At 46.1% G+C, this 23,875-nt stretch overlaps 1 protein-coding gene across 2 annotated transcripts in view; it reads left to right on the top strand.

The window, feature by feature from the left end:
- LOC143172096 (nuclear cap-binding protein subunit 1-like) overlaps positions 1-23,875 on the top strand; it is a 72,661-nt gene that overhangs the window by 27,378 nt on the left and 21,408 nt on the right. For both annotated transcript variants that reach the window (XM_076361345.1, XM_076361346.1), the window contains 7 exons: positions 4,924-5,034; positions 6,335-6,399; positions 7,161-7,223; positions 20,021-20,095; positions 21,169-21,272; positions 22,048-22,170; positions 23,447-23,549. In XM_076361345.1, the coding sequence (XP_076217460.1) occupies positions 4,924-5,034; positions 6,335-6,399; positions 7,161-7,223; positions 20,021-20,095; positions 21,169-21,272; positions 22,048-22,170; positions 23,447-23,549 (644 nt within the window). The remainder of the gene's footprint in view (positions 1-4,923; positions 5,035-6,334; positions 6,400-7,160; positions 7,224-20,020; positions 20,096-21,168; positions 21,273-22,047; positions 22,171-23,446; positions 23,550-23,875) is intronic.

Here is a 23,875-nt window from a genome sequence, read left to right on the forward strand (position 1 = left end):
TGCAGTACTGCAGGTGGGGTCTCACCAGAGCAGAGGAGAGGGGCAGAATCCCCTCCCTCGACCTGCTGGCCGCGCTTCTTTTGATGCAGCCCAGGATACGATTGGCCTTCTGGGCTGCGAGCGCACATTGGCGGCTCATGTCCAGCTTCTCATCCACCAGTACCCCCAAGTCCTTCTCGGCAGGGCTGCTCTCAATCCCTTCATCCCCCAGCCTGCATTGATACCGGGGGTTGCCCCGACCCAGGGGCAGGACCTTGCACTTGGCCTTGTTAAACCTCATGAGGTTCACACGGGCCCACTTCTCCAGCTTGTCCAGGTCCCTCTGGATGGCATCCCGTCCCTCTGGCGTGTCGACCGCACCACTCAGCTTGGTGTCACCTGCAAACTTGCTGAGGGTGCACTCGATCCCACTGTCTATGTCATTGATGAAGATATTAAACAGTACCGGTCCCAATACGGACCCCTGCGGGACGCCACTCGTCACCAATCTCCATCTGGACCTTGAGCCGTTGACCACTACCCCCTGGATGCGACCATCTAACCAATTCCTCACCCACCAGACAGTCCACCCATCAAATCCATACCTCTCCAGTTTAGAGAGAAGGATGTTGTGGGGGACCGTGTCAAAGGCCTCACAGAGGTCCAGACAGACGACATCTGTAGCCCTTCCCGTGTCCACTGATGTAGTCGCTCCATCATAGAAGGCCACTAGGTTAGTCAGGCAGGACTTGCCCTTGGTGAAGCCATGCTGGCTGTCTCGAATCACCTCCCTGTCCTCCATGGGCCTTAGCATAGCTTCCAGGAGGATCTGTTCCATGATCTTCCCAGGCACAGAGGTGAGACTGACTGGCCTGTAGCTCCCCAGGTCTTCCTTTTTTCCCTTCTTAAAAATGGGGGTTATGTTTCCCCTTTTCCAGTCAGTGGGAACTTCTCCGGACTGCCACGCCTTCTCAAATACGATGGATACTGGCTTAGCAGCTTCATCCGCCAGGTCCTTCAGGACCCGCGGATGGACCTCATCGGGTCCCATGGACTTGTGCACCTTCAGGTGCCTTAGATGGTCTCGAACCTGATGTTCTCCCACAGTGGGCGGCTCTTCATTCTCCCAGTCCCCGCCTTTGCCTTCTGCGGCTTGGGCGGTGAGGCTCGAGCACTTGCCGGTGAAGACCGAGGCAAAAAAGTCATTGAGTACCTCCGCCTTCTCCATGTCCCGGGTAACCAGGTCTCCCGTTTTGTTCCGGAGAGGGCCCACCTTTTCCCTCGTCTTCCTTTTATCCCCGACGTACCTATAGAATCTTTTCTTGTTGCCCTTGATGTCCCTGGCCAGGTTTAATTCTATCGGGGCTTTAGCTTTCCTAACCTGATCCCTGGCTGCTCGGACAATTTCTCTGTATTCCTTGCAGGCTACCTGTCCTTGCTTCCACCCTCTGTAGGCTTCCTTTTTGTGTTGGAGTTTGTCCAGGAGCTCCTTGTTCATCCCTGCAGGCCTCCTGGTGTTTTTGCCTGACTTCCTCTTTGTTGGGATGCATCGCTCCTGAGCTTGGAGGAGGTGATCCTTGAATATTACCCGGGTTTCTTGGGCCCCTCTTCCCTCCAGGGCTTTGTCCCATGGCACTCTACCAAGCAGATCCCTGAAGAGGCCAAAGTCCGCTCTCCTGAAGTCCAGGGTAGTGAGCTTGCTGTGCGCCCTCCTCGGTGCCCTAAGGATCTTGAACTCCACCATTTTGTGGTCACTGCAGCCCAGGCTGCCCTTGAGCTTCACATTCCCCACCAGCCCCTCCTTGTTGGTGAGAACAAGGTCCAGCGTAGCACCTCTCCTCGTTGGCTCCTCTACCACTTGGAGAAGGAAGTTATCATCGACGCATTCCAGGAACCTTCCGGATTGCTTATGCCCTGCCGTGTTGTCCCTCCAACAGATGTCGGGGTGGCTGAAGTCCCCCGTGAGGACCAGGGCTTGTGAGCGTGAGGCTGCTCCTATCTGTCTATAGAGGGCCTCATCCGCTCGGTCTTCCTGGTCGGGTGGCCTGTAGCAGACCCCCACTGTAATGTCACCTGTCCCTGCCTTCCCTTTAATCCTGACCCACAAGCTCTTGGTTGGCTCCTCATCCATCCCCAGGCAGAGCTCCATGCACTGCAGCTGGTCATTGACATAGAGGGCGACACCCCCTCCTCATCTCCCCTGCCTGTCCTTCCTAAAGAGCCTGTATCCCTCCATCCCAACACTCCAATCATAGGAGCCATCCCACCACGTCTCCGTGATGCCAATAAGGTCGTAGCCCTGCAGGCGTGCGCACGTCTCGAACTCCTCTTGTTTATTCCCCGTGCTATGTGCGTTTGCATAGAGGCATTGAAGCTGGGCCCTGGATGAAGCTGTCTTACTGGCTGGAGTTCCTTTGTGCTGCGACTGGAGTTCCTTTGTGCTCCCTGCTGTTCAGGGACTTGAGAGATTTTGGAACAGTGATTGCCGGTGAAAATGGAGGCAAAAAAATCATTGAGTACCTCAGCCTTCTGCATGTTGGTTGTCACTAATTCTCCTGTCTTATTTTTTTTGGCGGGGGGGGGGGGGGAGCGTGTATACGTTCTCTTTAATCTTCGTTTTCTGGCCAACATACCTGTAGAAGCCCTTCTTATGATTCTTCACAGCCCTTGCCAAATTCAGCTCCATCTGTGCCTTAGCTTTCCTGACCCCATCCCTACACGCCTGGGCAGCATCTCTATATTCTTCCTAGGATGTGTGTCCCTGCTTCCACTGCCTGTGCATTTCCTTCTTGCGCTTCAGCTCGACCAGAGGGTCCTTACTCAGCCATGCCGGTCTCCTGCCTTCCTTGCCTGATTTCTTACACATGGGAATCGAGAGCTTTTGTGCACTAAGAAAAACATCCTTAAAGAGCTGCCAGCTCCCTTCTGCTCCTTTATCCCCAAGGGCAGTTTCCCAGGGGGTCCCATCCACTAGTTCTTTAAACACCTGAAAGTTTGCTCTCCTAAAATTCAGGGTCTTGACTTTACTCTTTGCCTGGCCCATATCCCTCGAGATTGCAAATCCCACCAGGGCATGATCACTGCAGCCCAGGCTGCCACCAGTCTTGACCTCTCCAATTAGCTCATCTGTGTTGGTGAGCAACAGGTCCAGTAACCCTTCTCCTCTGGTCAGGCTGTCTGTCACCTGGATTAAAAAGTTATCCTCAACGCACACCAAGAGTCTCCTGGACTGCTTACAGCTTGCTGCGCTGCTTTTCCAGCAGATGTCAGCACGGTTGAAGTCCCCCAGCAGGATCAGGGCCTGCAAGTGTGATGCTTCCTGTAGCTGGAGTAAGAACAACATCCTCCCTTTGTTCGGGCAGCCTATAGTAGACACCAACCACGAGGTTTCGTTTGTTGGCTTGGCCTCTAATTTTTACCCATAAGCTCTCAACCTGTTCATTGCTGTCTTTCAAAGACAGCTCTGTGCAATCAATCCTTTTTTTTTTTTTACACAGATGGCAAGCCCCCCGCCCCTCCTTCCTTGCCTGTCCCTTTACTGAGAAGAAATGGAAAGCTGATTTACAAACTGTTTGAGCATAACTGCTAATTTTCTTGTTTTCCCTCCCAAGTATTTGAATTTTTTTTGAATACTAACCTTATTTCTTGTCTACAAACATTTTCAACAGAGCTGCAGTGTTTTAAACTTTAGTGTGAATTCTGCAGCCTTTTATTCCGTTTGCTTATTGCTATTTCCTTGTAAGGCCTGTCAAGTTGATAATACATTGCCTTCAACTACAATATAATAAACATTTCTAAGAGATTTCCCTTGCTTTGCAGATGGACATAGAGCAATAGATATAATTTAGCGTAACTGATATTTTCTAAATGCTAAACCAACACTTTTCTTTATTTGCAAGGCTGAAGTAAATATAAACTGAAAGCACTCTATCCCTTTTCAAATAAACCCACTTGTAGTGGTGACTGAAAGGATTAATCACCTGTGGGACCTCATGTCTTTAAAGTTCATAAGGCCAAGCCCAGAATTCTCCATACTACTCTGTAGTCTGCGTGAAATGCTCTGAAGTGTGGCCCCTTTTTCTTAATAGCTCCGCGTGGATGTATGTGTTGGTATTATTGGTGTCTGTCAAACCAAAGTGTCAAAACAACATAAGAACTTAGAACTTAACTTAACTTAGAACTTAAGCTTTACAGAGTCTGGGTATGTCATCAGTGCCCAGGTAGCCAGGTGATTTCCCTCCCCCCCCCAAAGTATGATATGCCAGTTTGAAACTTGTATCTGAACATTTGATAATGAACACTTGATGAATTTCAAAAACATGGTCCTATGTAATGTCTCAAGTAGATCAGTCCTTATCGTTTTTTTTTTTTTTCTGTTTCGTATCCTGAGGATAGGAGCAGTTTTTTGCCTAACAGACATGCAAATACCCTTATATAACTTTTTAGGTGGGAGTAAAGTAAACGCAGTGCTATAAGAAAGGTACAGATGTCACTTTCATGCCACTGTTTTTTCATGTTAAATGCTTATCTTTCATTTAATACTTTCCTAGTATCCTAGAGCAGATGAATTCAGCTAGCTTGCTCGCTTCCTTCCTTCCTCAGATTCTGCTGTAATATTGCGTTAGCTCATGCTATAACTCAGTGCACATTTCTACACTGTTCATTGTATTTACTAGACATAACAGAATTGTTGTATAATGCTAGTCTTATGCATGGCATTAATCTAAAACGATAGGGGTAATTAAGGAGGCTTATATTAGTATGGTAAAGAGTTTGCACTATCTTTTGAAGCTCCTCTCTTATTCCCAGAACGTGAGTTTGACAGAATAAAATGGGCCTTGTTTTGGTATACAATTGCTGAATGTGTGCATTGCTGTTCTCAAGTTCAGGATTGTGCAGGCTGAGTCTGACTGTGTTCTGATTCTGTGCTTTCCTCCCATGTAGGTAATATTTGCAGAATTGTTTCAGCTTCCATCTCCACCACATATTGAGGTTATGTACACAGCACTCCTCATTGAACTCTGCAAACTCCAGCCTGGCTCTTTACCACAAGTTGTATCCTTTTCATGCTGCTAAAGAGCCTTTTTAAATGGAGTATTTTTTTCTTTTGTTCTGTACAAGACGGAATAGCAATAAATGTCAGCAGTAATAAATTTTCCTTCTTTCCATATTTAGCTGTATGAAACTTTGCCAATAACACTGCTCACATGAAGGAATAACACAGCTCAACAGTTATAAGTAAAGCCTGCATTCACATCTAAGCCTGTTCTTTAGCTTGCAGACTAGGCAAACTGAGAGACCTTGTTCCGATTCTTCCTCAGATCTTTTTGAGGAGCCCTCTTGTAGCCAAGGGATGGAATAAATAACTTGCATGATTCTGAGCCCTGTTTTTACATCAGGGCAGCTTGTGGCATGGTTATAGTCACATTAAAACCTGGAAAAGGAAAGGAAATTATTAACTTCTTAAATCTTTTCTTGTAACAGCGGTATGAGTGCTCCTAGTCCATTTCATTGCAAAGTGTAGTAGATAAATTAACCTGTTTGAGTTTGCACGGAAATGAACTAGGAGCATTCATAAAGTCAATAATAATCTCTCAGGTCAGAGAGTAGCTAATGGCGAGGAAGGAAGTATCAGCTCCTAGCTAATTCTGTGTTGCATTGGCCCCTTTTCATTGTAGTTTTAGATTGTGGCTAATGAGCTACAGTCACTGAGAATGGAGGACTAACAGACATACCTACTGGTAATTCCATTCCCAAATTTTTATTCTACTGCTTGAAATCACCCAGTGATTGTAACCACATAGCCTAAACTCTCACTGAGACTATCCCTAAAATTGTGGGGACCCGCTTGCAGTAAGTATCAATAGGGATATAGCAACAAAGAATCAGGGTTGGCTGGCCATGGTCTTTGGGTCAGGCCAGTGTGGACATACTTTCTTGAGCTGTTAATGATGAGCAAAGATGGTCCGTTGATTAGGCAGCAACAGGAGCATGTGAAGCTAATATGAGATCATAAAAATGTGATCCATAATGAGGTTGATGTCCATTCATATCATTAGTGTGCAGTTTTTGTTGTCTCATGGTGGGGATTCTGGCTTCCAGTAAAAGGAGATAATGGTCTCACTGTAATTAATGGAAGAAAACCAGACTTGGATTAGAGAATAGATGTTACTTATTGGAGAAACCTGCATGCTTCATTATTTATTTATTCCTGTGGCCTTTTCAAAATGGGGCAAGTCATGATATAAAGACAGGGAGCTGTCAGTAGAGAGTTGATGAAATCATCTCTGAAAAATGGAGAGAGTAACTTATGATTTCAGATGCTTCTCTGTTAACTTTAATAAGAAACTTTCAGCTTGCACAAGCCACAGAAATGCTTTACATGCGCTTGGATACAATGAATACTACATGTATAGACAGGTAAGTATGTATTTTGGGGACAACAGAAAATGTTTCTCATTTTTCTTGTGCATTGGATATTGATGCATTTTTGAAAAGGATCATCTGAAATCCTTGATAAACAGTTTGGATCTCTACAAAATGTTTTTGGGGCTCTAGACTTGAGCCATCTGAAGAGAAGGTAAGGGACGGACTGACCACTTGCCTCTCTTCTCCCAGAAACTCTTTCCTTCAAGTCACTAGTCTGATTAGCTATACAGTACAGCTATAAAAACTGTGACAACTCTTCCACATCCATACCCCCTTCTGTTATGTACTACTTTCTCCTCCCTATTGGCCTGAGGAAGGAAAGGGTTGGAAGTGGGTTTATGGGAAGGTTGGCTAGCTGGAAAAGAGCAGTGGTGTTTCTGTGGTTTGAGTGGTCTGCATTATGTAGAACTAAAATTACTGTGCAAAAATGTGAAAACCTGTAGACTTGCACTAAATTTTTTTCACTGCTTATTTTAGTAAGTCATTAGTCTCGTATATGCACGAGAACAAGAGAGACTGCACATTCATCCATAAGGGCTGGCTTTTGAATCTCAATTCAGTCTTTTGGTGTGAGTCAATATCGATGTCTATTTAATGCATTAATGACTACAGATTGGAGAGTTTGGGCTTATCTTTGAGATTTTCTTATAGATGTATTCTACTTGTCAATTAAGAGGTTTGTGGGGGTTTTTTTGTTTGTTGTTTTTCTTTGCAGTTCTGGTATTTAATAGAGCTTTCTTCTTTTAAAAAAGGTTTATTAACTGGTTTTCCCACCACCTGAGTAACTTTCAGTTCCGTTGGAGCTGGGAAGATTGGTAAGTCAGTCTCTGTCTCCCATCAGAACTTAAACCTTCAAACTTATCCAGCAAACGTCACAACATAGTGGTTCTGTTAACTGCTTTCCACTAACACTTTTGACCCCTCCCCCCCACCTGTTTACTACCATTCCTTGGTAGACAAGGTTGGTAACCTTTAGTCACTATAAAAACAATCCCAGTTTTCTGTAATGAACATCCAAGCAGTACTGTGTTCTGTAAACAGTGGAAACCTGATTTGCTTGTAGATTTTTGTCCTTATCACCTCAGTCAGTTGTTTGCAAACTTTTCAGAAGGGTTCTCCTACTTATCAGTAATTTGCCTTGACTCTCCTTCCCTTTGGCTCCCTGCATTCATATATGTAACCTCACTCTCTGAGCGCCATCCTAACATGACACCCCCCACCCTCCCCCTGAATCTTGATCTTTTGGCTTCTAGCAGGAGCTCCCTGCACCCCCTCAGTGCCTAACCATAGCTTTCCCAAAACCTTGTATTCCAGGTACCATGCCTTCTGCTTACTCCCATCCTGTCCTGCTCCCACATATAAAGAAAGATTACTTGGGGGCTTAGTCCTCCTTACAGTCTAACTTCTGCAGCCTGCTACCATACCTGCATCCCATAGCCAATGTGCCTAGGTATCCCTGGGAAGAGGGGTGCAGCCGTGTATGTGATGCATTACTTCAGATTTACTTATGTATGTCCCCTGTGTTGTGCCAATTGGGAGTTGTGCGTTTGCTGCTTATCAAGTTTGTTCATGTTGACTGTCCAAGTAGGAGCCTCCAAATAGCTGTTTTTTCATTGCCTACATTCCCCTTGTTGGGAACACTGATGTGGGTATCTCTCTACCAAGCTGCCAGTTTTCACAAAACTTTTAAGAATATAACTGCCTTTGAGACTCCTCTTTCTCTGAAATGTATTTAATACCAGCTAAGAACCCAAAAAATGTTTGGAGGGAGGAACATAGTGAAATCACACAAACTTTGTTTCCTCGGGAAAGCAGTCTAACTAACAGAGCAAACACTGCTTTAATTTTTCAGAGAAGCCATTCCAAAAGTTACCTTATGAAGATGGGATTCCTAAGATTGCTAATGGCCAATAAGGAAATAGTGATAGACCGGCTCCTTATCTTCAAATTGTGTACACTGTAAAACATGAAAGTCTAAAACAGTCTGCTGACTAGGGAGTAATCTGCTGGTCAGCTGCTGTGGGTGACGCCTGTTTAGCTGGTAAGCAGAAATGCAGCTCCCAGAGTACAGAAGCAGTTAGCAGGGCAGTCAGCACACCAGGGAGCTCCAGACAGTGTGGGGCTGTACAGCAATGGTGGTGATGTGCCACAAGGCTCTGTCCCCAGCACTGGTTGGAAACAACACCCCTAGTAAATTAAAAGCCTTGTTCCAGATGGAGCTTTAGAGGAAGAATGTCGCTGTTGAGGTCTGGGGCTGCAGGAATTGCCTGAAGCAGGAGGTAGTGGTGGTTTTGCTTGTGGGAGGTGTGCTCTGGTCAAAGAGCAGAGTTGCCAGGTAAAGGAGCTGTGTAAGGAGGTGAGCAGGCTGTTGTAGCATTAGGGAAGGCAAATAGATCAACAGGGTCTGCACAGAGACCTTGAAAAGACTAGAGCCTGAGCCACATAGCGCAAGGAAGAAGTGACAGCAAGAAGCTACACTTAAACCAGTGGTGGATGGAGATAGACAAGATGGGGGAGGCCGGAGACTTGTAACTTCTAGAGTAGGAGAAAGGCTCCTTCTCTGCCCTTAGATCTGAACTTACAGGAACAGTACAGTCCTGTAATAGCTAATGGTGGTTTAACTTCAGTCGGCAATTGAGTACCGCACAGCCGCTCGCTCACTCCTCCCCCCCCGCCCCCCGGTGGGATGGGGGAGAGAATCGGAAGAGCACAAGTGAGAAAAACTCGTGGGTTGAGATAAAAACAGTTTAATAATTGAAATAGAATAAAATACTACTACTACTACTAATAGTAAGAAGAATACATAAAGCAAGTGATGCACAGTGCAATTGCTCACCACCCGCCGACCGATGCCCAGCCAGTCCCCGAGCAGCGGCCCCCCCGGCCAGCTTTCCCCAGTTTATGTACTGAGCATGACGTCACATGGTATGGAATGTCCCTTTGGCCAGTTTGGCTGTGCCCCCTCCCAGCTTCTTGGGCACCTGCAGCCCTCTCAGTCGGTAGAGCATGGGTAGCTGAAAAGTCCTTGGCTAGTGTAAGCATTACCTAGCAACAACTAAAACATCGGTGCGTTATCAACTTTGTTCTCAGCCTAAATCCAAAACACAGCACCGTACCAGCTACTAAGAGGGAAATTAACTCTATCCCTGCCGAAACCAGGACAGTATCCACCCCTTACTCTATACCATCTACGTCATGCTCAAGTCCCATATTTTCCAGTACATTTCCATTAATCACCACCCCTTTTCCTGGGTTTCTTTTAATATATATATACACACACAGATATCATTCCCTTAGTCTGTGGGCCATCCCTCTAAAATGTTCGGTGAGTTCATTTAGTCCATGACTTTGGGCTCCATCTGTCATAACAATCTTCCAGGGCAGGAAAGATGGAGATGGTGTGTGGTGTTGGATTGTTTCATGTTGAAGTCAGTTCTGGTACCATCATCACTGCACTTTGCTTGGTTTCACTGAAGTTATTCTTCATTAGTCTGGGTGATTCTTAGTGTAATATCATTAGTATGGCATATAATATTATGTAGCACTTAACATCACATAGTTCAGATCATTGGCTATTCTCACCCAAAATCCAATCCCTTTGAGGTACACATCGGACTTCCCCATCCTTCCGCATTATCCACCAAGTGCACCCAGGTCCTTGAGCAAAAGCAATCCCGCGGATGGGTTTGCCTTTGCCCGAGGCAGGAATAACCCAGACTGTCTTCCCCAGCATATTTTTTTATGTGCACTACAGGGACTTTATTCCCATCTACAGTACGTAAAAGTTCTGACTGGGCAGGGCCAGCTCGATTGGCAGATCCCCGAGTGTTGACTAACCCGGTGGCCTTTGCTAAATGTGTGTCCCAATGTTTGAGCGTCCCAGCACCCATTGCTCTCAGCGTAGTCTCTAACAGTCCATTGTATTGTTCGATTTTCCCGGAGGCTGGTGCATGATAGGGGATGTGATACACCCACTCGATGCCGTGCTCTTTGGCCCAGGTGTCTATGAGGTTGTTTCGGAAATGAGTCCCGTTGTCTGACTCAATTCTTTCTGGGGTGCCATGTCGCCATAGGACATGCTTTTCAAGGCCCAGGATAGTGTTCTGGGCGGTGGCATGGGGCACGGGATATGTTTCCAGCCATCCGGTGGTTGCCTCCACCATTGTAAGCACGTGGCGCTTGCCTTGGCGGGTTTGTGGGAGTGTGATATAATCGATCTGCCAGGCCTCCCCATAGTTATATTTCAACCATCGTCCTCCATGCCAGAGGGGCTTTAACTGCTTGGCTTGCTTGATTGCAGCGCATGTTTCGCATTCATGGATAACCTGCACAATAGTGTCCATGGTCAAGTCCACCCCTCGATCACGAGCCCATCTGTATGTTGCATCTCTTCCTTGGTGACCTGAGGTGTCATGGGCCCACCGAGGTATAAAAAATTCACCCTTGTGTTGCCAGTCCAGCTCCACCTGAGCCACTTCAATCTTAGCAGCCTGATCCACCTGCTGGTTGTTCTGATGGTCTTCAGTGGCCCGACTCTTGGGTACGTGAGCATCTACGTGACGGACTTTTACAACCAGGTTCTCCACCCGGGCAGCAATATCTTGCCACAATGCGGCAGCCCAGATGGGTTTGCCTCTGCGCTGCCAGTTGCTCCGCTTCCATTGCTGCAACCACCCCCACAGGGCATTTGCCACCATCCATGAATCAGTATAGAGATAGAGCACTGGCTCCTTTTCTTGATCAGCAATGCCTAAAGCCAGCTGGATGGCCTTGAATTCTGCAAATTGGCTCGATTCACCTTCTCCTTCAGCCGTTTCTACAACTTGTCGCATAGGACTCCATACAGCAGCTTTCCACCTCCGATGCTTTCCCACAAGACGACAGGACCCATCAGTGAACAGGGCATATTGCTTCTCATTTTCTGGTAGTTCATTATACATTGGGGCCTCCTCAGCACGCGTCACCTCCTCCTCTGGCTATATTCCAAAATCTTTGCCTTCTGGCCAATCCATGATCACTTCCAGGATTCCTAGGCGACTGGGGTTTCCTATTCGAGCCCGTTGTGTGATCAGTGCGACCCATTTACTCCACGTAGCATCAGTTGCATGATGTGTACAGGGGACCCTCCCTCTGAACATCCAGCCCAGCACCGGCAGTCGGGGTGCCAGGAGGAGCTGTGCTTCAGTGCCGATCACTTCCGAGGCAGCATATGAAGGGGTTTGAGCTGCTAACATCTCTCTTTCAGTTGGAGTATAGCGGGCCTCAGATCCCCTGTATCCCCGACTGCAAATCCCCAGGGGTCGACCTCAACTCTCCCCAGGTGCTTTCTGCCAGAGGCTCCAGGTAGGGCCATTCTCCCCGGCTGCGGTGTAGAGCACGTTTTTTACATCTTGCCCTGGCTGGACTGGCCCCAGGGCTACTGCATGAACTCTCTCCTGTTTAATTTGTTCAAAGGCTTGTCGTTGCTCAGGGCCCCATTTGAAATCGTTCTTTTTTCGGGTCACTTGATAGAGAGGGTTTACAATCAGACTGTAATTTGGAATATGCATTCTCCAAAAACCCACGACGCCTAAGAAAGCTTGTGTTTCCTTTTTGCTGGTTGGTGGAGACATGGCTGTTATTTTGTTGATCACATCCATTGGGATCTGACGACGACCATCTTGCCATTTTATTCCTAAAAACTGGATCTCCTGTGCAGGTCCCTTGACCTTACTTTGTTTTATGGCAAAACCGGCCTTCAGCAGGATTTGGACTATTTCCTTCCCTTTCTCAATAACTTCTCCTGCTGTGTTGCCCCACACGATGATGTCATCAATGTATTGCAGGTGTTCCGGAGCTCCACCCTGTTCCAGTGCAGTCTGGATCAGTCCATGGCAAATGGTGGGGCTGTGTTTCCACCCCTGGGGCAGTCGGTTCCAGGTGTACTGGACGCCCCTCCAAGTGAAAGCAAACTGTGGCCTGCACTCTGCTGTCAAAGGGATTGAGAAAAACGCATTAGCGATATCAGTTGTGGCATACCACTTGGCTGCCTTTGACTCCAGTTCGTATTGAAGTTCTAGCATGTCCGGCACGGCAGCACTCAGTGGTGGCGTGACTTCATTTAGGCCACGATAGTCTACTGTCAGTCTCCACTCTCCATTAGACTTCCGCACTGGCCATATGGGACTGTTAAAGGGTGAGCGAGTCTTGCTTATCACTCCTTGGCTCTCCAGTCGACGAATCGGCTTATGGATGGGAATCAGGGAGTCTTGGTTGGTGCGATATTGCCGCCGGTGCACTGTGGTGGTAGCGATTGGCACCTGTTGGTCTTCGACCTTCAGCAACCCCACAACAGGTGGGTCCTCCGAGAGACCAGGCAAGGTGGACAGCTGTTTAATTTCCTCCGTCTCCAAGGCAGCTATACCAAAAGCCCACCGGTACCCTTTTGGGTCCTGGAAATACCCTCTCCTGAGGTAGCCTATGCCAAGGATGCACGGAGCCTCTGGGCCAGTCACAATGGGGTGCTTCTGCCACCCATTCCCAGTTAGACTCACTTCGGCTTCCAATGCAGTTAGCTGTTGGGATCCCCCCGTCACCCCAGAAATACAGATGGGTTCTGTCCCTATATATCTTGATGGCGTTAGGGTACACTGTGCACCGGTGTCTACTAGAGCCTTATACTCCTGTGGGTCTGATGTGCCAGGCCACCGAATCCACACAGTCCAGTAAACCCGGTTGTCCCTTTCCTCCCCCTGGCTGGAGGCAGGGCCCCTCTAATCCTCATCACAGTACTCGTTTCTCATTTCTTGTACGTATGAGTCAGAAGTTTCTTCATTAAGATCAGGAGTAAGATCAGCCCTTCTACTCTCTCTGGGGAACTGCCCGCTGGAAACTGGAGCAGCAATTTTCCTGGAAGAACCTCTTTCTGTGATTGTTTTCCCTTGCAATTCACGTACCCGTGCCCCTAGGGCTGCGGTAGGTTTCCCATCCCACTTCCTCATGTCCTCTCCGTGGTCACGCAGATAAACCCATAGGGTGCCCCGTGGTGTGTACCCTTTATATTCTCTCTCTTGAGCAAAAGAACGCTGACTCCTAATAGCCGAGATACTGGTCCGTACAGGTGGGGAGTAGGACCTATCCTCTCTGAGTTGCTGGATCTCCCAGGACAGTTTCTCCACAGCCGTGACGAGGGAGGAAGAGAGACTTTCCTCATATTGCCGGAGTTGACTAGCCAATTCATCCACTGTTTGTCCCTCTCCATCTTTCCAGGTTATCACTGCCAATGAATTGGCATATGACGATGGTGCGCTCCTTATAAACTTCCGCCACATAGGTCGTGTGCACTGGACTTCGTCTGGATCTTTGGATAGCTGTTCATTGCTCAGGTCACCATAAATCACCTCCAGCACAGCTAATTCTCTTAGGAACTGGATACCCTTCTCCATGGTAGTCCACTTCCCTGGGCGAGATATGACATCTTCCTTAAAGGGATACCTTTCCTTCACGCTTGACAAGAGTCACCTCCAAAGGCTGAGGACTCGTGTCCCTTTTCCAATCGCTTTGTCAGTGCCCCCTTCCCTGGAAAGGGATCCCAGCTGCTTGGCTTCTTTACCCTCTAATTCCAGGCTACTGGCCCCATTCTCCCAGCATCGGAGCAGCCAGGTGGCAATATGCTCGCCTGGACGACGGCTGAAATCTTTTCGTATATCTCGCAGCTCACTCAGGGATAGAGATCGGGTGGTTACTGCCTCTTTCATGAATTCTTCCTCTTCTTCCTCCCCGAGCAGCGGAAGGCCCTCCTCCTCCTGTTCTCGTGATGGCCCTTCTCCAGGGTAGTCTGCCTCATCCACTTCTTCCTCCGTCTCCCCTTTAGAAGAAGCTTCTTCCTCCCTTACTAAACGAGCCGACTTGCACTTCCAAGATTTCTTCTTGTGTACAGGGGCGACTGATACCGGCGCAGGTTGGCTTTTTGGTTCAGCCGCAGGGCCTGTCGCCGGCGTCGGAGTGGCCGCAGGGCCTGTCACCGGGGTCTGAGTGGCCGCAGTGCCTGTCACCGGGGTCAGAGTGGCCGCAGGGCCTGTCGCTGGGGTCGGAGTGGCTGCAGGGTGTGTTGTTTTACCGTCAGATCCAGAGACCTTCTCTTCCCTTTGAGGGTACTGAATGGTGTTGAACAGGGCTCGGTAGGCATGGGCCAGGCCCCAGCACGGTGCAATGATCTGCATCTCTCTGGAGTTGCCAGGGTGACAGCATACTTTGTCCAAATATTCCACTAACTTTTCAGGATTCTGCACTTGCTCAGGGGTGAAGTTCCAAAACACTGGGGGTGCCCATTGGCCTAGGTACTTGCCCATCTTGTCCCACACACCCTGCCACTCATAACTATCCAGCCTTGGGGCAGATCTCTGGATGATATTCTTAAATTGCTTATTAACCTTAGACAAAACCGAAAAAGTATTCCAAAGAAATAGCAATAGAAGTATCTTAACGACCCAAGGATGTTCAAAATACTGAAAAGTTACTGTCATGAAGGAAGAGATATCATAGAAGAAGGTAGCGACGCTGCCATTCTTGTATTTCCTCCGCAAAAAAACTCTCAGAAAAGTTACTGTAATTGCTAGTTGTCTCCACAAAGTGGTATCCGTAGTACAGTAATGGCTTCATTGCGAAATTTACATACCAAATTAAGCCCAAGGTCAATGTTTTAAAAATAAACCTCCCAAGCGGAACATCTCCAATCACTGCAGACCACAGCCAACTGCAAAAACCAACACCAGTCTCTAACGTACAACAAAAAAAGGAGCACGATGCAGATTAGACAAATCAATATCGAGAACAGAGGAACCGTCATCGTGACCCACAACTGTTAACAGATATAAATTCCTTAATACGCTCCGGTTAATCTGTTATTATCTCAAACCCTTCGTGCCTGTCGTGGTTTAACCTCAGTCGGCAACTGAGCACCACACAGCCACTCGCTCACTCCCCCCCACCCGGTGGGATGGGGGAGAGAATTGGAAGAGCACAAGTGAGAAAAACTTCTGGGTTGAGATAAAAACAGTTTAATCATTGAAATAAAATGATAATAATAATAATAATAATATGATAATAATAATACACAAAGCAAGTGATGCATAGTACAATTGCTCACCACCCGCCGACCAATGCCCAGCCAGTCCCCGAGCAGCGGCCCCCCCGGCCAGCTTTCCCCAGTTTATGTACTGAGCATGACGTCCCATGGTATGGAATGTCCCTTTGGCCAGTTTGGCTGTGCCCCCTCCCAGCTTCTTGTGCACCTCCAGCCTTCTCAGTCAGTAGAGCATGGAAACCTAAAGAGTCCTTGGCTAGTGTAAGCATTACCTAGCAACAACTAAAACATCGGTGCATTATCAACTTTGTTCTCATCCTAAATCCAAAACACTGTACCAGCTACTAGAAAGGAAATTGACTCTATCCCTGCCGAAACCAGGACAGTGCCCCACGTTGGGCGCCAAAAAGGACTGTTGTGGTTTAACCTCAGTCGGCAACTAAGCACCACGCAGCCGCTTGCTCACTCCCCCCTCCCCCGGTGGGATGGGGGAGAGAATTAGAAGAGCACAAGTGAGAAAAACTCGTGCGTTGAGATAAAAACAGTTTAATAATTGAAATAAAATAAAATACTACTACTACTACTAATAGTAAGAAGAATACACAAAGCAAGTGATGCACAGTGCAATTGCTCACCATCTGCTGACCGATGCCCAGCCAGTCCCCGAGCAGCGGCCCCCCCGGCCAGCTTTCCCCAGTTTATGTACTGAGCATGACGTCCCATGGTATGGAATGTCCCTTTGGCCAGTTTGGGTCAGCTGTCCTGGCTGTGCCCCCTCCCAGCTTCTTGTGCACCTCCAGCCTTCTCAGTCGGTAGAGCATGGGAAGCTGAAAAGTCCTTGGCTAGTGTAAGGACTACCTAGCAACAACTAAAACATCAGTGCGTTATCAACATTGTTCTCCTCCTAAATCCAAAACACAGCACTGTACCAGCTACTAAGAGGGAAATTAACTCTATCCCTGCCGAAACCAGGACACTAATGGAAGGGAACAGGCTCTGTAAGGGAGGCTTCGGAGCCAGCTGGGCATGAATTGTGCATTAGTACCAGGAGGAAGCAGCGGATGATAATGGTTGGAGATCCCTTTCTGCAGGGGATGGAGGTACCCATCTGCTGACCAGACATGCTGTCATGGAAGGTTTGTTTCTTGCTAAGGGCCCATATCCAGGATGGTTGTGGAGAGACTGTTAAGAGTTGTCTGGCCCTTGGACTATTACCTCTTGCTGTTCATCCATATGGGCACCAATAACACTGCCAGGGGAGACCTGGAATATATCAAGGGTAACTGCGGAGCTCTGGGGACAAAGGTGAGGGACATGTGTGGTATTCTCAAACCTACATGAGGAGCGGATGCATTCTGTGAGTTAACAGCTGGCTGCATGGCTGGTGTTGCAGGCAGTACTTTGGCTTTTATGACTGTGGGTCCCTCTGAGGAATGAGGATTGCTAGGGAGAGCCAGGATCCATCTGACAAGGTGAGGCAAGAGCATCTTTGCCAACAGGCTTGAAAATGACCTTCAACTTGGTATGTTGGGTGATGGAGTTCGTACCATGAAGTGACATGAGGGAATGGAAAATGGGGTGGAAAGTACATGGGGCGGGGTGATGGGAGCGAGAAAGCACTTGGAAGGATAAAGCAGGACAAAAGGGCCCACTTCAAGTGCCTCTGCACAAATGCACACAGCCTGGGAAACAAACAAAGTGCTAGAGCTCTGTGTGCAGATGAAGAACCGTGATGAGTAGCTGAGCTGTGGTGGGAGAGCTCATATAACCACAGTTCTGTAGTGGATGGATTCAGACTCTTCAGAAAAGACAGGCAGGGAAGAAGAGGAGGGGAATTGGCCTCTATGTGAAGGACCAGATTGAATACATGGACCTCTTCTATGGAATGGGCAACAGGCTGATTGAGAGCTTGTTGGCCAAGATGGGAGGAGAGGTCAGTGAGGGTGACATGGTGGGAGTTACAAACTACCTGATCAGGATTAGAAAGCGGTCAGTCATCTTTAAACAACTGGAGGAATTCTCTGGATCACAGACCCTGTTCTTTATGGAGGACTTAAACCTCCCTGACATCTGCTGGAAGGGCAACACAGAGGGATGCAAGTAGTCAAGGAGATTTCTGGAGGAATAACTTCTTGACACAGGTACTGGATGGGCCAACCAGGAGTGACGCACAACTGAATCTGCTATTCACTAACAAGAAAGAACTGGTTGAGGATGTGATAATCAATGGCAGCCTTGGCTGTAGCGACCATGAAATAGTGGAGCTCAAGATCCTGAGGGGACTGAGGAAGGAGAGTAGCAGAGTACAGACCCTAGACTTCAGGAGAGCAGATGTGGTCTTATTCAGGGGACTGGTAGAGAGGATCCCATGAGAGACAGCTCTGAAGGGCAAAGGAACTCCAAAGAACTGTCAGGTCTTTAAGGACACCCTCCTTCAAGTACATGAATGGTCTATCCTGATACTCAGGAAACCAAGTAGGCCAACTTGGCTGATTAGCCAAGGGAGGTCATAACTGAGGTCCAATGCAAAAGGATGTGCACAGGAGGTGGAAGCAAGGACAGTCTACAAAGGAGGAATTTAGAAACATTGCCTGGGCATGCAGGGATGGTATTAGGAAAGCCAAAGCTCAACTTGAATTGAGATTTGCAAAGGACATAAAGGGCAATGAGAGCTTCTGCTGCTACATTATGAGTAAAAGAATAAACAAGGAAAATGCAGGCTTGCAGCTTAATGGGGCAGGTGATTTAGTGACAGCAGAGGTAGCTAAGGTACTCAATGCCTTTTTTGCTTCAGTCTTCACAAACATTGTCTCCCAAGTCTCTGTGCTTAGAGATAGTGTTCAAGGAGGAGAAGAATTACCAGTAGTGGAAGAGGATCGAGTTGGGAATCTCTTGAGAAATCTCAACCCATACAAATTCATGGGACCAGATGGGATGCACCTGAGGGTGCTGGGAGAGTTGGCCGATTTCATTGTGAAGCTGCTCTCTATTGTCTTTGAAAGGCTGTGTAGATCAGGAGAGGTCCCTGATAATTGGAGAAAGGTAAATGTTGCACCCATTTTCAAAAAAGGCCAACAGAACAATCTGTGGAACTATAAGCCTGTCAGTTTCACTTTGGTCCCTGGGAAAATCATGGAGCGAGTCCTCTTGGAATGCATTTCTGAGCACAAGGGATGAGGTGACTGGGAACAGTCAGTATGGGTTTACCAAGGGTAAATCATGCCTGACCAACCTCATTGCCTTGTATAATGAAAGGACTAAATTTGTGTCATCATAAAGTCATCCACCTTGACTTTAGAAAAGATTTTTATGTGGTCTCCTACAGAATCCTTGTATCCAAATTGGATTGTTATGGTCTAGATGGATGAAAACCTGTCTGGTTTGTCAGGCTCAGAGGGTAGTGGTTAATGGTTTGTACTCTACCTGGAGCCTGGTTACAAGTGGAGTACTACAGGGGTCAATCCTGGGACCTGTCCTGTTTAAGATCTTTATCAATGACCTGGAGGAGACAGAATGCACCCTCATCAAGCTTGCAGACAACATTACATTTGGGGGTGCAGTTGATATGCTTGAGGACAGGGCTGTCATTCAGAGGGACCTATTCAGGCTGGAGAAATGGCCTGAGAGGAACCTCCCAAAATTCTACAAGGACAAATGCAGAGTCCTGTACTTGGAATGAACTAACCCCCTGCAACGGTGCAGGTGGGGGACTGACTGGCCGGGGAGCAGCTCTGCTGAAAAGGACTTGGGGATCCTGCTGGACAGTAGGCTAAACACAAACCAGTAGTGTGCCTTGGCAGTGACAAAGGCCAAACAGTATCCTGGGCAGTGTCAACAGGAGTGCATCCAGTAGATTGAGGGAAGTGATTATTCCCCTTTACTTGGCACTTGTTAGACCTCATCTAGAGTACTGTATCCAGTTTTGGTCCCCCCAATACAAGACAGACATTGAGAAACTGGTGGGAGTTAATCAGAGGGCCACCAAGCTGGTCAGGGGGCTGCAGCACATGCTCTATGAAGAGGGGCTGAGGGAACTGTGCTTGTTCAGCCTGGAGAAGAGAAGGCTTCAGGGGGACCTAATAGCAGCCTTCTAATACCTACGAGGAGGTTACTGAGAGGATGGGATCAGTCTCCTTACTGAGGTGCATGACAGGAGGACAAGAGGCAGTGGCCATAAATTCAAACAGGGGAGGTTCCATCTGGATATAAAGCAAAATATTTCATTGTGAGGATAAGCACTAGAGCAGGGGCCCAGAGAGGTTGTGGCATCTCCATCCTTGGAGGTTTTCAGAACTGATTGGACAAAACCCTGAGTGACCTGGTTTGAATTCATTGTTGACCATGCTTTGAGCAGGAAGTTGGAGTAGGTAGCCTCCTGAGATTCTTTCCAACCTGAATGATTTTATGAATTGTGATTATCCAGTGAATGTACCCTACCTGTTGTATTAGACCAAAACAGATTAGAACACAAATACATTTGTTAGAAATTATTGTGTGGGGTTTTTTTGGTTTGGTTTGGTTTTGTTTTGTTTTGTTTTTCTTTGATAGGTCAGACTGTCTTACTCAGGACCTTGAGAAGCCCAAATCCAAATTTGTGAGAGAGGTTTTAGAAAAATGCATGAGGTAAGTAAGACTTCTGAACATCTTGCTTTTGTAGTTATGTTAAACTGAAGTTTGGCCATTGCTTCCAGGTAATGATGCATTCCTTTTAATGTGGCTCTTGTCTTAAGCATACATATTTTCTCAGTTAACTTTTTTAGCTAAAGTCTGTTCTGTTGTCTTGCTCAGTTTTGTTCTAGTGTATCTGTTGTAGGGCACTGCTTTTCCTAGTGGACTAGGGGACAAATAGGTGGAGCAAGTGGAGGTGACATCCCACTTGTTCATGCTTCTAGGTAGAAATTAAGAAGGCTTTACTTTTTCTGCTTGGGGATAGGTAAAAAGAGTTGATAATAGAGCAGGCAGGGAAGGAAAAAGAGTTCAGGTAATTTGCTGGAAAACAGTGGTTATTCACAGAAATAGGGGGGTTTATTATATCCCTAGCTTAAGATAAATAAGTATCTTGATTGTTCTGGGCATCTCTGATTCTCATGGACCTTAAAAAGAAGCTGCAAAAACACAACAGCTGTCAGGATTGGGCTAATGATTGTGGAAATGGGGAGTATAGGAGAGTGCAAGAGCAAAATGTTCAAAGAACCTATGTAATTCAGTATTTTACATGGAAAAAGCTTACCTGTTGTTTTGCGAGAGTTTAATATACGAAATGTGAAATTGTTGTGCTGCAAGGTTTCATTTTGTCTGTGGGTCCTTTTTGATTTTACTGCAAATTTAGTAGAGGAATTCAGTGTTTGTAAGGTAAGAAAGATGGAAGGTAAAATGAAGCCATTTGGTTTAATCTTTTTTTTTTCTTCCCCCCCCCCGCGCGCATTTAATACTGGTATTTTACCAGTTGTCCCTGTAGCATCTTAGACTTGTGTGAGGATGAAATTCTAGTATTAAGCATCTACTAGAAAGTTTTGATTAAGTTAGTTCTTGCTATCTGTCAGGAACTACCATTGCATTGAGTAAACATTTTGATTTTATTTTTTTTGCACAGTCCAAATTAAAAAATAGGAAAAATACTTTAAATCAGTGAGTTGAGTCAGCCCTGATGATGATATGCCATTATAATTCTACTGCTGTGAAACTTACTTTTGTAGGCTTTCCTACCATCAGCGAATAATAGACATTGTTCCTCCAAGTTTTTCTGTCCTCAGTCCTGCAAACCCAGTGTGTATTTACAAATATGGAGATGAAAGCAATAGTAAGTATTTAAGTTACTGAAACTTCAGTTCCAAGCAAATTGTTTCAAAGCAAGGGAATGTCCTAGCTTGAGTGTCAAGTCCCTTAACTTCATGAAGGAGAACTCAGCTGAAATAAATATGTTTGATTTTGATCTAGTGCTATGTCTGGATCTTTCTAATCTAAACCTTTTTTTAAAAAATAAAAAAAAGTCTAGCTGTATGAAGTTAAACCATGCTGAGGTAACTGCAGTCTAGGTGCTACAGCATTGCTTTGGTTTGCCAGGAGTCTAAAAAAAGAAAATTTCATTTATTTCCATCATTCAGGCAGAATACTGTGCAGAAATGAATGTAGCAAAAGATAATATGGACTTGTTTTTGAACGAATGGGGCACTTAACAATAAAAGATTTTACTAAACAAATTTGGTTTAATGGTGCAAGCAGAGAGGCAGCAAATCATGTGAAGGATCTGTCATTATCAAAGGCAGAGATAAGTGAGAAAATGCAGGTAAGTATTGCATTTTCAAGAAGCTGATGGAAATTAGAATGGAGTTTTAATCAGGGGATTTATTCCCCCCTCAACTCTGAAGGTGCTAGAAAAGGGCTTGAATTTGTGAAGAATAGGAAACCCATTGATTAATTTTATGGAATGATCATGTGGACAGTGGTATTGGGAGCAGCAAGTTTTGGGGGTAGCTGGGAAGTGTACATGCTTCTCTGAGAAACATGCTGATGTAAAAATATTCATTCCATCCTAGACTTGAAAAGGATTATATGAACTTTCTGTTTTCATTTAGGGTCTCTTCCTGGGTATACTGTAGCACTCTGTTTAACGATTGCAATTAAAAATAAGGCCAGTAACGATGAAATCTTCAACATTTTAAAAGATGTGCCTAATCCAAATAAGGATGACGATGATGGTAAGGACATCTGATATTAGGCATTGCAAGGTTGTCATTAATTTTGCATCTAAACCATTTTGCTGTCCTGTAGTTATGGTTTCTGCTGCTAATTGAACTGTATGCTTTCCTTTCTAATAGTTGGTTTCAGTTTAACAAAAAATGGAAGTAACATACAATTGTCAGTGTTTCTTCTGTTCTTGTCATGTACAGACACAGGTCCGTTCTAGTTAATAGAAGCAACCTGTCCCTTGATGTGGGTTCTGCTAATTATCCACAGAGGTGGCATGAAGGATTTTTAACGTTTTCCTTTGCCTTCAGCATTAGAGCTCTTTTCATGGTGTCAGCTTTGTCCCGAAGATCCAGTGCCTTTGCCCTACTTAAGAGTTTGCCTCCTGTTGATATAGTCCCATAGCAGTTAAAGCTAGCACCCTGGCTATCTTAGCTTTCCCTAGATCTAAATGAAACTAGCATTCTCACAATAGGACTTTGCTCAAGTTCTTTCCAGCTTTGCTGTTGGTCCTGCCACACCTAATGCTCGATTTCCAAAGCCAATGTGCTCTTGGGGTCTGAAAGGAGCGTGAGCTACAGGTTTGAGGAGTGATCTTTAAAACATAGGGACAGATTGGGTAATACTGCAATACTTGTAAGTGTTCTGTTATGCAGGCACAGAACAGCAGTGAGCCTTTTTTTGCTTGAGAGCCAGTATTGTTTTCCTTGATTTGCTATAAAGACCACATAGTAATCGATGTTCCTTTTCTTACCCATTGTTGCCAGCAGGTCTACAGCAGTGTCCGGGGGATTCAGAACCATTCACCTCAAGTGTCCCACATCCCCTATGCACAATTGGTGCCCCCCTTTCCCAACCATTACAAATACCCAACCTCTGTATTATAGTCATCTGCAGCTTCCTCTCTTCTCATCCATTCCCCCTTTCCCATGCTCTATGGCCTACCTTGTCTCCAACCCAATGCAGACTTCTGCAGCATCTTCAGCTGTTGTTCCCTGCTTCTCTCCATCAGTGCTGTTAGATGCCACTAGCATAGCTGTCTCTCTGCTGCTATTTCTCATTAACCTGGAACTATTTCTACATGTTTTCTCCATGACAGATGGAAGTCCCAAGATCTGCACCTTTTAGAAGATATTTACTAACTCCCTGTTTAGCCTTGCAAAATCCAGTCGCTGAAACTTAATTTATTGTTTTAATTCATTTTACAAAAATTATCTTTAAAGATTTTGAAGCAACTTAAAACCTCTACTTCAAGTACTTATTGTTTTAACTTTAAATAACTTGCAGATGAAGGATTTACCTTCAATCCTTTGAAAATAGAAGTTTTTGTACAGACTCTGCTCCATCTAGCTGCGAAGTCTTTCAGCCACTCCTTCAGTGCTCTGGCTAAGTAAGTGTGGTATGTGCATTATTTTGGGGCTTACAGAACCATTTCATTCTGACAGTGAAGTGCCTGATAAAATAACTCATCTACAGGCTTCAGTAACATTTTAGATGCTATACAATGTGATGTGATGGTGTGTTTTGGGTAGAAGCGGTAACACTACTAAAAGGAAGGTAATGTGAAAACTAGGTTACATAGCTGAATGGAGTTGTTAACAAGACCATACACATCTTAAGCATGTTGATTGCATTAGGGTGAGGGTTCTGTCTGCTTTAAGTGTCTTGCAAGTATAAAGGTACATATCAATTTGGTGTTTTCCTGTTGTCACATCT

This window comes from Aptenodytes patagonicus, chromosome W (genome assembly GCF_965638725.1).
Source record: "Aptenodytes patagonicus chromosome W, bAptPat1.pri.cur, whole genome shotgun sequence".
Lineage (NCBI taxonomy): Eukaryota > Metazoa > Chordata > Aves > Sphenisciformes > Spheniscidae > Aptenodytes > Aptenodytes patagonicus.